Raw genomic sequence first — 13,970 nt, 5'->3', positions numbered from 1 at the left:
ACTGTTCTATACGCTCATTGTTGATTTCTTCGCATTGCAGGTACTGAGGCTGGAAAATAGCAGCAACGAGCAAACTGTCCAAGCAACAAGACAAAGATAATAACAAGCAACCACCCAAAAAGCCCACCGGAAAGGCAACAGGTGCTCCAAATCCACAGAAAAAAAAGGAAGCAGACTGACAAAGAAAAGGAACTGCAGACTAGGCAATTAATTGATGATTCAGAGCAAGAAGAAGAGGAACCATTAGTCAGGAGGACAGTGAAGAAGGGTATTACAACAACATCATTAAATCCACCAAGCAAAGGGATAGAGATAAGAGAACCTGTGACATACCAGAGAAAAGCCTCCAAACAGAGTGATCCGACTGATAAAGGAAAGCAGAAGATTACTGCAGAATCTGAGTCCGAGTCCGATTCGGATAATGACCTTCTACATGTCGACATGAGTGATGAAGATGAGGGTGAACCAATAGACCGAGTTGCTTGGAAGAAGAACTTTGTTAATGAAAAGGCATTCCGAGCTTATAATAAGATACCGGGTTCAAAGAAGTACATTCCAGAAAAGCCGATCAACATCAGAACACTTAAGAAAAAGTACCCAGAGTTTCTAAAATCAATTCGAGAGGTGCAACAATGGGGACCTATCTTGAAGGGTCACGGCAAAGACAACCTCACTATCGTCAGAGATCTTTACGCCAATTGGCATCATTCCAGGGGCAGCATTGTGAGAGTACGAGGGGTGGATATTAATGTCTCAACTGAAGCTCTGAATAACTTCTTAGGGGTGCCACACACACTAACAGATAGGTTTGACTCCATATGCACAGCACCAGATTATGCACACATTCGGTCGGTCCTATGCCCTACCAGGAAGGATGCAAATTGGAAACATGGGAGTATGGAGTACCATTCTCTGGCCAAGGAATTCATGAGTACGTTAGCACGTATGGCTCTTAATTTCATATGCAACCGCCTGATGCCATGCCAACACAAAACTGATGTCCCTCGTCACCGCGCAATAGTATTGTATGCTTTATTGGAGGGAAAACCGCTCAACTTAGGAGCCATCATGCATGACCAAATGCAGCGCACCAGGATGAATTACAAGTGGAGGCTGTTCTTTGCAAATACCCTATCGGCTTTCTTGACAGAGATGGGAGTACTATGGGACAAGGAGAATGATGACATTAAGGCTAAAGCTCCAGGACCATATGATGTTACTCATGTTCTAGAGCCGAACAAGGGAAGGTCTTCTAAGCTCACCATCCAACAGTTGTTTGAGCAGATGCAAGCTGATATGCAAGAGAACAGGGCTGAGTTGATAGCAACTCGTGTCGAGTTGAGTGCCACCAGGGATGAGTTGAGTCAGACTCGTGCGGATCTAAGCCGAGTTCAGACTGAGCAGGCCACGATGATGAGGGAGGTATCATTACTCCTCCGTGCTCTGGTTCATCATGTAGATATAGACATCTCACATCTGCTTGCATCGTCCACTGCTGGACCATCTACTTCTGCTTCTCGTATAGTTCCTGAGGCCCCACACACCATGCCTGCTGAGGCCGATGTCCCACCTACTACAAACTCAGCTCCAGTTGTTGATGATAGGACTGTGACAGCTCCCCATATTCGTGAAGATGCTATCGCCAGGCCGGAGGGGGTCTTAATGAATGCCTTGGATGCTGATGCTCTTCCACAGACTGCGGATGAGCCTTCCACCTTGACTTGAGGGGAGTTTCTTCTCATCCTACTTTACACTATTTGTGTGCATTGGGGGCAAAGCACGGTTTTAAATGTGGGGTGGGGGTTATCCTTATGCTTGTGGATGAATGTACTTAACTGTTACAATTTTTGTTGATTTTGATACTATTGAGGGCTGTAATATTCACTGGACTAATGGCCTTTAATAGTTAGTAAATGTCATCTATATGGAGTAACTCTCAGTTCATTGATATGTGTAGTCGTAGAAAATAAAGGACTTTTCCCGACGACGGACTACCTGGACAGTTCTCTCGAGGGATTAAGGTCCTTAGAAAAACACAAAAAGATTTTCATTTGATTTTTGAAATTAGTGTTAGTATTAGAAGATTGACAGAAAACTAAAGAAAAGCAGAAAAGTAGTTAGTAAATTTTTTTAGGTAATAATAATCTCCTGTGGTTTTTCTTTGTGCCTCGGTTCTTTTCCATGTGATGTATTTTGAACCATGAGTAATAGTTTTTTTTTTTAAAGAATAGATTAGGAATTTAGGAAATAAAAGGAGGAAGAATGATGAATCTAAGCGCCTTTGACTTGTTTCATAGTAACATACTTATGCTTTGGCATGTGTAGTATCTCCCCTATATCGTGATGTTAACCTTGATGCCTTTATATATATTAGATAGCATGTTTTGTGACGACTATTTCTCGTTTTCTTGACTCGTGTTCACTTTGCGCTTAATGCTTAATATCTTGTGGCTCCGTGAATACTTGCATTGCTTGAGAGTCGGGATGTGATCGTCCTTAGTAAAACATGTGCCATGTGTGGTGAGGTTTTTGTATAGTCCATGTATTGTACTTGTGTCTAGAACTTGCCCGGTATGTGAGTTGAAGCGAAATTTGAGGTGATGCTCGGTCTGAAAAATGATTTTAGGCTTTCTTTAATCTTTTTGAGCTTATTACTTATCACAAATAAAATCTATCCCTAGTTAACCATTTTGAGCCTATTGAATTTTATTTGGTACCCACATTACAAGCCTATACCCTTTTTATTCTTAATTGACATTGTTTTGATCCTTTTACCTCTTAAAGAACTTTGTCACACCCTTTTTTCTACCCGCAAAATAATATTGTGTGGATTAAAGGGTTTTTCCAATTAAAGTGACAAAATTGAGTGGGGATTATTTTATTTACAGAGTCGCCACTTGGAATTGATTTTGTTGGTATTCCAAGTTACCTTTTATTTGAATCCCTAATCAAAGGAAGATTTGACTCTATTATTATTGGTCTACGAAAACAAAGTCCGGGTAAGGAATTCTGTTAACCAGGGAGAAGGTGTAAGGCATTCCCCGAATCCCGTGGTTCTAGCACGGTCACTTTTATTGACTAAAATTTGGCTTGAATTATTTTTGGATAAAGTGTGTATTATTTGCCTTAAGTTACTATTGTCTAGTGCTGCTTAATAATTAATAATTTTGGCCTAGGAGCGTGCAAGCACACAAAATCCTTATTTAATTATATGTATTAAAACAAAGAACGTGTCGGTACACATGGTTTAAATACAATTAATATTGAAAAGTCAAGGAGCGGGAATGCACACATGACTACTTTATTAAAAACAAAATCGACCAAGGACCGTGTATGAACACATGGTCTACATCTCAAACGTGCCTAAAATTGCCTATCGCTTAAATTAATTAAAAAGCGCTTCTTTTTTATTTTTTACTTGTTCGACTGAAAAAAAAATATTATTATTAAAAATAATTTTCACTAATGCAAGACATTAAACCCGGGTAAGCTTATGTTAAACTTTCATGGTATTGGACTACTTATTTTATTTAACAAAAGATAATTTATTGATGTCCAAGACAACACAAAATAACAAGTATTCTTCTAAGCCCAAATTGCTTCTTACATTGATGTCCAAACTAAATTTTTTTTTTTTCATAAAAGAAACTTACATGTTAATTATTATCTTTTATCTTCTTAACCAACTATTTCTTAAGGACTAACATAATATTTCTACTCATCTACATCAATCATGGCACTAATCAAACTACACTCATTAACAACATAAAAATCACGACTAAATATAAAAACTACAAAAAAACGGTAATACTTCAATGCTAAAGAGAAGAACTATATTAAGTATAACATTATGTTGGCTATAATTCAAAGCATCAAAACATTTGAAGCTATAAGTCTTTCTTAGATAATTATACATGAACCATGAAAGTAACTCACGGAAAAGAGCCCAAACTAAACAACACATGATTAAAAGTGGGGTCTTTATCTTTTTCTTAAACTAAGTAATCTTAACAGAATGCAATTTCAATCACATATATAAAGAAGAAAACGATAATTTAATGAATTTTTAACAGATTTACATAATGATAACACTAATATAACTCTCATCTTGAAACAAAATCAGATCTAATATATTCCATCAACCAAACCGGGATCAAATCCTTCTTATTATCATCAAGAATCTGCAATATAAGAATTTGAAATTTACCTGGTTTGTGGAATAATAAAATACAGCAGTGCAGCAACAAAAAACTCAGCAGCAAATACAGTAGAAACAGCAGCAACTCAAGTGTTAAGACAACCCAGAAAAACTCAACAAAGATGCTTGAAACTGGTAGCTATCAACTTCACAAATTGCCTAAGGGGTCTTTCTATTTTTTTCGAGATTTTTGCACTCAAATAATCCTCACAAAACTCTGAAATTTCAGCTTGTTATATGTATTAAGCTGCCGATTTTTTCTCAAAGATATATGTCTTTAAGCAACTCTCCAAGATGTGTCTCAGTATAAGATAGAGTGTGTAATAGAGTATCCCCCTTTTCAGTGAGTAGGCCTCTGCATTCTAAGTGTAAGAGAGTCCCTTTTATATGAGAAAAGCAGCCCTTTCAATAGGCAAATAAAGTTAGATTTTTTGGACAGATTTTGGTTCACCAAAAATTTGTCCAAAAGACTGACTTTGTGTGCTAAACATTGTTCAAGATCTGTCCCAAAGGTGAAAGGACAACCTGAAAATCTGTTGTGTCAGAAGCAAGGAGAAAAAATGTCCTTTCAGCCACCCTACTAGTAAAAGTAAGCTACTATAATAAAATAAACTAAACTTCAGATTTTAACCATCAACAAACAATTACTTGCTCAACACAAATCAAACTTGGACAACTATGAACTGACAAAGCATAGACAAGACTAAAAACGTAATTGAACTAAGTATTAAAACCAACTTGATGGGAATAAATTTGATTTGTGCAAACTAATTACTAAACAAACAACTAAATTCATAAACTAATGCTCAAAACAGAACGAGTGTCGTTAACAATCGGACAACGACTAACAACAACTAAATAATCGACTAACTAAGTGAACGATTTAACTAATACACTAAAGATCATGTTTAAATCAATAACGAATCTAACAAACCACTAAACTTAATAGAGATAGCTAATTAAATAAACCTAACTTGAAACTCTAATTAACAAAAAATAACCAAAACAGAAAAATAAAAAAATAAAAAAAATTAGAAACTAATCTACGAAATTAAAAAAAATCAGAAATTAATTAAAGAGATGACGATTATACCTAACAAGTATGCTTGAAGCCATTCGAGCCACGAGAAGACGCCGGAGATGCTAAAAGGCGACTACCCAACTCCGAAACGCATGTTTCTTTCGGGTAGATGCTAGAACGAAATGCGTTTCAGCATCTCGCCAAAAGAAACGAGTGTCTTTGAGTCGAAAAATAGCTAAAATGGGGGTTTGGGGCATTTTGGCAGTGGAGCCGTGGCGGCGGCGAGGAGCGGGCCGGCGGGGACGGGGATTTTGGGGGTGAAATGGGTAGGAAAATATAGGTCTCGTGGAGCTCTATCCATTCATGTATGTGTTGTAGGGTGGTGTTGGCCGGAGCTTCAAGAATTTGGACCAAAAAGTGGCGGCTAAAGTTTCTTAGATCTAAAATTCAAGAAGTTTGAGGGTTTTTTGAAGGAATTGGTTTGGAGATATGGGAAGAGGAGGTTGTGGAGATTATATGGTGCTAATTTAGAGGTGTTTGGAGGTGGTCCACCGCCGGTGGGTGATTTCCGGCGGCGGCGGCGGAGAGAAGAGAGAGGAGAGAGAGAGAGAGAAGAGAGAAAGAGTTAATGGGGGAAATGAGGGAATTTTTCAGATTTTTGAGGCTTTAAATACCTCTTGAGAGATCAAATATGGACCATTAGATCAAGGGGTGATCAATGGATGAGATTTGATCTTGGGTCACTTAATGAAACGACGTAGTTTTGAGGCAAAACTACGTCGTTCCGGACCCTTTCAAAGGCAGCCCCTTATCTTGCATTTTTGGCCACTTTCTCTTTCAAATTTGGCCCAATTTCTTTCTTAATCCTACTTATTAAACTAAATTTACACAAACAAATAAATTAATTAAGTAACCTATTCAAATAATTAATTAACTAGATTAATTCACCAATTGAATAGTTAGTTAATTCCTAAAATGCACAAATAAAGAAAGAACTATTTTTTTGGTATTTTTATGATAGGAAATATGCAATCAAAGACACAAAAATTGGGAAATATAATTAAAGCAACAAAACACTAATGACTTTAGGAGGTGTTAAAATAGTACAAAAATTAGGTATTCACAGCTGCCCTCTTTGCTCGAGAACATGAAGAGTTTTCGTGCAAAGAAAAGTGAATGCCATGGCTAATTTTTGCTCACATATTACTCCAATGAAAGCATTTTTTTAAAATGGTGACCGAACCCTGCTTCCGAGGTAGCCTACATATCCTTGTTTAGAGGAATCAGGTCAGTGTAGTTCTGGAAAAATTTGGTAGCTGGGACTACCAGACACTAGATTTAAGACTGCTGTTGCTGTTGTTGTTGTTGTTACTGTTACTTGCTGCTTGCATCAAAAGGAAAAGAGAAAGAACTACATATGTCTGGAAACTAAGAGTTACAAAATTCCTAATCTATGTGTCTTGTGGAGTCAAATCTTGATTCTTGACCTGCTCGCTTGTGTTGACCTTAGATTGGATCTTGATGCTCTTTGAGGAAAGGATCATGGATCATTCTCGATTGCTTGCTTTCCGGATCAGAGTTCGGAAAAATGAAACTCGAGAAGCTGGGCTGCTGACACATTATCCAAGCTAACTCCAACTATCTTGTGACCGAAAAACTTCTTTATTATGATGAGAAAGCTGAAACTGCAAGCTTTAATCATCACAACATGTGCTCTACGGCAGGGCTTACAAAGCCATCAAAGACAGACAAAACGAACAAAATTTTCTGCCCCAGTTTGGCACTAAGAAAATTTTGCGAGTTATTGGGTAAAACTGCAGGTCAGCTTATTTTATTTGAAATATCCAAAAATGAAACTAAAGGCTCCGAAAAGGATGTACTTATCTTAGGTATAAAATTGATATAACTTGGACTTGGGAGGTGCGTGTCCCATGGGTATCATTGGAATGACTGTGAGATTGAAGGACTCGAACTAGGAATTGCATCTCCTTGGAATAATGACTCATATTAGGGAGTGCATCTCCTATTAAAATGAATACGGTTGACTCAAGCTAGGAAGTGTGTCTCCTACGAGTGAGGTTGAAAGACTCGGACTAGGAAGTGCGTCTCCTAGGATTAATGGTTCATATTAGGAAGTGTGTCTCCTATTGGAATGACTCAAGCTATGAAGTGCGTCTCCTACGAGTGAGGTTGAAAGAATTGGAGGAAATGTAACCAGGGGTTGGCGCCCTGTATCACTGAGAATGAATGTAACCAAGGGTTGGCACCCCGTATCACTAAGAAAGAATGTAACCAAGGGTTGGCACCCGGTATCACTAAGGGGGAATATAATCAAGGGTTGGCGCCCAAACTAGGAAGTGCGTCTCCTACGAGTAAGGTTGAAAGACTTGGAGGGAATATAACCAGGAGTTGGCGCCCTGTGTCACAGAGAATGAATGTAACCAGGGGTTGGCGCCCTGTATCACTAACAAAGAATGTAACCAGGGGTTGGCGCCCTGTATCACTAAGGGGTAATATAATCAAGGGTTGGCGCCCAAACTAGGAAGTGCGTCTCCTACGAGTGAGGTTGAAAGACTTGGAGGGAATGTAACCAGGGGTTGGCGCCCTGTGTCACTGAGAATGAATGTAACCAGGGGTTGGCACCCTGTATCACTAACAAATAATGTAACCAGGGGTTGGCGCCCTGTATCACTAAGGGGGAATATAATCAAGGGTTGGTGCCCAAACTAGGAAGTGCGTCTCCTACGAGTGAGGTTGAAAGACTTGGAGGGAATGTAACCAGGGGTTGGCGCCCTGTATCACTGAGAATGAATGTAACCAAGGGTTGGCACCCCGTATCACTAACAAAGAATGTAACCAGGGGTTGGCGCCCTGTATCACTAAAGGGGAATATAATCAAGGTTTGGCGCCCAAACCAGGAAGTGCGTCTCCTACGAGTGAGGTTGAAAGACTTAGAGGGAATGTAACCAGGGGTTGGCGCCCTGTATAACTGAGAATGAATGTAACCAGGGGTTAGCGCCCTGTATCACTAACAAAGAATGTAACCAGGGGTTGGTGCCCTGTATCACTAAAGGGGAATATAATCAAGGTTTGGCGCCCAAACTAGGAAGTGCGTCTCCTACGAGTGAGGTTGAAAGACTTGGAGGGAATGTAACCAGGGGTTGGCGCCCTGTATCACTGAAAATGAATGTAACCAGGGGTTGGCGCCCTGTATCACTAACAAAGAATGTAACCAGGAGTTGGCGCCCTGTATCACTAAGGAGGAATATAATCAAGGGTTGGCACCCTGTATCAGTGAGAAAGAATGTAACCAGGGGTTGGCACCCTATATTACTAAGAGAGAATATAGCCAGGGATTGGCACCCTTTATCGCTGAGAGAATATAACCAAGGGATGGCGCGTTGTATCACTTAGAGAGAAAGTAACCAGGGATAGGATACCTTGTATTAAAGTGGAACCTCACTAAGGATTAGTGTAACTTAGGTTGGAAAATACATCTAGGAATTGGTGTACCCTATACTGAACATGCGATTAGGGTGTGGTGTGCCCTATATCAAAATGGGACCTCAACTAAGGACTGATGTACCTTATGCTGGAAAATGCAGTGGTTGATGAAGTAATTATGGGCATGCCTAGAAAGCAGAAGTAGAGTCTTTGAAGAACTTACATTTGGTACATTCGTACTTTGAGAACTTCATTTCTACGCTACTTTGTTTCTTGCTTCAAACAAAGAAAGATTTGTGAGTTTAACAGTGGTGGTCGGTTTGTGGCCTTGATACCCTGAGTAGTTTGAATTTGCGGCCACCTTGCTGAAAAAGAACTGATTCTTTCAGCGCGATACCGAGTTGCTTGGATGCCCTGTATTGCTTTTTGGAAATCTTGGTTTTCCATCGTTGCCCTCGACTATTTTCATACCCGAATGTCTAAGGTGATGTTGAACCTTGCCTATAAAGCAAGTCTTCACTTTGGAGGTTTTTTCCTTTAAAAAGCAAACTTAATCATCTTGCACCCGATATCAGTTTTGTGTTTGTGGTGCTATCATCTTTGCCCATGAAGCAAGTCTTACTTAGTGACCTTTTCGATTTCTTCTAAACACTTTGTTCGGCTTATCAGAGAAAATCAGAGTTGGATTTGTGCCTTTGTCAATACCGTGTATGCCTTACATCATTTGTTTTGTACTTACGGGGAATGGTGACCAATTTTGTGTCCCTTTCTTTGTTGGCTTCTAAACAAATAGACCAGCAAAGTTTTCTCTTTGGAACTTTCGTCTGCATGAAACCTCAGATCTCGTTTAATCTCAACAACTTATTGTGCATGTTGCCTTCTGGATATGTCCTCTTTGATGTGCTAGGAAAGAACTCGTTTTGTATAGATAGAAAGCTGGTAACAGATTTTGAAATTATTTCTCTTTTATTTTTATAAAAACTGACTCAAAATAATAATGCAAATGAATAAAATGACGCGATGTGAAAATGAGAAAGAATTGTATTTAACTGAAAAATGACACTTTACGAGGAGAAAAACATAGAGTGGGATCTTTTGAATATGGCAGTCAAGCTTTAATGATCATGACATGCATTTTGGATTGAGCGGCCAAATCTATCCAGCCAATCTACCCTTTCTACTTGTTGTTCCCTTTCGTCTTTGAAGTTGGCCTCTTTGTGCCAATCATTTGCATAAAATCATAGCTCACCTTCGACTGGTAGTGCCCCGGAAGGTTTTCACCAACCGATCTCTCTCATTTATTTATCTCTACTTACTATCACCTTACAGTGCCCATGAGGGTTTTCACTAGTAAGGCCCTCTCATTTTATTTTTTATTTTTTTTTTGCTTTCTTGTGTGAGCAACTTGACATTGTTCTATGTCGTGTGACAACTGTTGCTTATTACGTGCTTCGCTTGGCATTCTTAGAGATTAATTGGGAGGTATTTATTTGTATGGATTTTGTATAGGGTTAAAAATAAAGGGTTGTATAAAGGCTCAAAATAGACTCAAGATGATGGGGTTGTATACTTACAACTCTTGAAATCGACTCTTCATAAAAACATAAATAAAAAATAAAAAACTCCTGCCCCAGTTTCAGATACTGGGGAATTTTTATTTTTGATTTGGTTGGACTGAACCCTAGTATAGAGCTGCCTACGTATCCTTCAAAGGAATCAAGTCAAACGTAGTTCAAACTAACACGAAAGATTTCTTTGTTGTCTTTTTTTTCTTTTCATTTTTTCATTTTTCTTTTCTCCTTTCCTTTTCTTCTCTTCTCTTTTTTTTTAAACAACAAATTGACCTAGCTCCTATTTTCTGGTGGCATTTTTTTTTTTTTTTTGAACTTTGACTTTATAGTTGATTCCAAAAGAGGGGGGTCAAAGAAAAATAAAACAGGCTCAAAAGGGGTGACGAAGGGTATAAGTATTTAGGTAGCAGAAAAATAGCCCCCCGCCTCAAGAATGCCAAACATACTATCTCTTCTCAGGTTCGGCATTGATAGACATGAATGTCTTTTTGGTTTTGTCAGTTGTACAGCTCCGTAGTCAATATCTTGTTCGCAACAAATAATCTTTCACAAATTGGAGCCACATTTTATGGTCTTGGCCTTAATGTGAAATGATACATTTCAGTACCAACTAATCTATTTTAAATTCCCTGGAATGCACCTTCCTTGGAGATTTGGGTCATCTTCCCTGATATGATTAGATTATGGCAGGTCGTGGCCAAAGAGCCTTTCATCGATTACTCCGACTAGGCTTCAAAACTTTCAATTATCCTTAAGTCGGTATTCATGATAGGTTTGAGATAAACATCTTTAATCTCTACGGATATGACTATATTGGTTCCATGTGACACAGGCTTATCATTAAAGTTCTTCAACTTCTTATTTATCCTTAGAGTATTTTTTCTCGATTCAATTCAAGATTAAACAGGCTTTCTAAAATCTAGCCGAAAACTCCGTATGCATGTCATGTCACTAAAATTGGCGTGAAAAGAACTATATATGCAAAAGAACTATACATAGTGGATTAAAATGAGACAAAGCGAAAAGTTATATTTTATTGATTAAAGGATAGAGAGGTTTGATGACAGGACAATCAAACAACATCTGGATCACAACCTCGAAATAATACGGATGATAGAAATTATGACAAAATAAGTTACCAAGATTCCTTCCCGGCAAGGTGGGGAGTGTCTTTCCAATTATCAAGCTCAAACATCTTAGCTACGAATTTGCGCATCAACATCAAACAGGACCTTCAATAATTTTAATTACCTTGCATTCATCGGACAGGTTCTTGACATTTTTCACCAAACCGTACCCATATTCTTTATCATTGTAAATCATATGAACATTGCGTGCTTGGTCATGACGTTTAGGATGCCATTATCTTGAACCACGATCATTCCTTCTTGAATCATTATTTCTATTTCCCTTTTCAAAGCCCGACAATCCTCAATGCTATGCCCCTGGACATTAGAATGGTACATGCACCGTACATCAGGGTCAAAACCTTTTGCATATGGATCGGGAACATACCCTTGAAGCGGCTCAATCATGCCACAATGTTTTAGCCTTTCAAACAAACTTATGTAGGATTCTATGATTGGCATGAAATTGTCCCTCTGCTTATGTTCCCTTTCACACTCTTGTTTTGGACGAGGACGAAAGTATGTTAAAGTCGGGGCTCGCATATGTTGGCGATTGGATGGCTTGGCATAAGACTGAGCATTGAATGTTGCATACTGTGGAGCAACTGAGTATCGTGGATCCGGGGGTTGAGATGTTCCCCTTTGGCCTCTTTTTGCCCGTGATGCCATCATGGCCTCCTCATCTTTCTTCTTTTGATTAACAAGGTTGTCCGGCCTATTCTGGATTTCTTGGGTGGCTGCTTTGAGAGCTACTTGACTTATAATTCGGCCAGTATTAAGGCCATTCTCGATCATTTCTCCTATCTTGATTGCGTCAGCAAAAGGTCTGCCCATTGCGTACATTATATTTTGAAAATAATCAAGATCCTGAGCCTGAAGGAAGACAATGATTAACTCATTGTCATACATGGGTGGATTAACTCTAGATGCTTGCTCTCTCCACCTAACGGCATACTCCCTGAAGCTTTCAGTCGACCTTTTCTTCATATTGGACAGGGCATTGCAATCTGACGCAATGTCAATGTTGTACTGAAATTGTTTGATGAAGTCTTGGGCCATGTCGTCCCAAATGTGCCAGTGAGAGACATCTTGGTCAATGTACCATTCAGAGGCTACCCCCACAAGGCTCTCCCCGAAATAAGCCATCAACAACTCTTCTTTTCCTCTCGCGCCCCTCAGCTGGTTGCAGTACTTTTTCAAGTGGGCGATAGGGTCACCGTGTCCATCATATTTCTCAAATTTTGGGGTCTTGAACCCTGGTGGAAAATGGATGTGAGGAAACAAGCATAAATTACTGAATGAGACACTTTTGTGACCACCTAGTCCTTGTATGTTCTTTATGTTCTACTCAAGACTTTTCATTTTCCTGACCATCTCATCTGGCTCTCCTGTCTTGAGAGCCTTTTCATTTTCTGTAGGTGACTCATACTGTAGGGTATGATTGTGTGGAGTCGAAACCTTAAAAGCCATATCTGGAGAGTAGCACTGGCCATGATAAGCATGATATAATGGCTCGATGTTTGGTCTCGTCATAGGATTTAGTGGCGGGATTGTATACACTGGCGCGCCAGACATAACGAGAGGGGTGTTCCTAACCGGTGCGGCAGGAGGTCGTACATTGGAAGTACCAGGGGCGGCAGGGAAATTGTAATTTGGCACATACCCCGGAGGCAGAATGTGATCACTCGTTGTGGGGAGCGGTGGTTGAGTATCCTGGGGTACGGTGTAAGTTCCCTCTGAGGGACCCTGAGGCGGAGGCTGACCGAAGACCCAAGCCTGATACACGTCAGACAGTTGTCGTTTCAATCTTCTCACTTCCCCCGACTCTTGCTCAACTGATTGACCCTGAGGGTCGTCACTAACCACCTCGATTTCATCATTGTTAGCCATTGCGACCTTCCTCTTAGATCAGGTAAAGTAATGATGTGTTGCCAGTTTCAACACAAACCAACCACCTTAAACTTACTAAATAAGAGAAAAAATGTGTAAGCATTTTACAGATATGAATCAGACGTAATATGCCATGATCCTAACAATATCACCACTTCTAACATGCTTTTGGAAGGCTTCATATTTCATTCCGGCTTATAAGATTGCTGCATATTATTTTCTCTCTTTCTTCTCTTTTCTTCTTCTTCTTCTTCTTCTTCTTCTTCTTCTTCTTCTTCTTCTTCTTCTTCTTCTTTTCTTTTTTCTTTTTTCCTTTTTACTCCTTTTTATCTTCTTCCCTTTATTTTGGAATTATTGAGAAATATTTCGATCGAACCTTTTGGGGTTGTCTACGTATCATGTCACCGCATGAATCAGATCGTTACGTAGTTCAGGGACATGACGATTGTTTTTTTTTTTTTTTTTTACAAAACAAAGTTTTCCTCTTTTCCTCTTTTTTTTAATGTACAAAAAACAACATCTTTTTGTTTCATTTTCGAATTTTCTAAAATAAAATCTTTTTCATTGATTTTTGAATTTTTCTTCTCTTTTTTTTTTCTTTTTGATACAAGACAAAGGAAAATTACATAAAGATACAACCTAAAAGACAAATATTTAAATAAGACCAGACCCGACTCAAACAAACTTTTTTTTTTAAAATAAAAAAATAAATAAAAATA

The 13,970-nt window shown here is 38.9% G+C and overlaps 1 protein-coding gene across 1 annotated transcript; it reads right to left on the bottom strand.

The window, feature by feature from the left end:
* Positions 1 to 11,553: 11,553 nt before the first annotated feature.
* LOC138899333 (uncharacterized) lies at positions 11,554 to 13,251 on the bottom strand. Its single transcript, XM_070185494.1, has 2 exons — positions 12,717 to 13,251; positions 11,554 to 12,617 (listed from the first exon to the last, which is right to left on the bottom strand). Exons 1-2 carry the CDS (start codon positions 13,249 to 13,251, stop codon positions 11,554 to 11,556), a joined length of 1,599 nt encoding a protein of 532 aa, XP_070041595.1.
* Positions 13,252 to 13,970: the final 719 nt, after the last annotated feature.

Source organism: Nicotiana tomentosiformis, chromosome 9 (assembly GCF_000390325.3).
Source record: "Nicotiana tomentosiformis chromosome 9, ASM39032v3, whole genome shotgun sequence".
NCBI lineage: Eukaryota > Viridiplantae > Streptophyta > Magnoliopsida > Solanales > Solanaceae > Nicotiana > Nicotiana tomentosiformis.
This window is presented reverse-complemented; position numbering and strand designations above follow the sequence as displayed.

Excerpts from the sequence above, each read along its gene's own strand:
- LOC138899333 (XM_070185494.1), bottom strand. The coding sequence starts at position 13,251 with ATGGCTAACAATGATGAAATCGAGGTGGTTAGTGACGACCCTCAGGGT. Across the intron at positions 12,618-12,716 it reads GATGGTCAGGAAAATGAAAA|GGTTCAAGACCCCAAAATTT; the intron begins GTCTTGAGTAGA and ends ATTTTCCACCAG.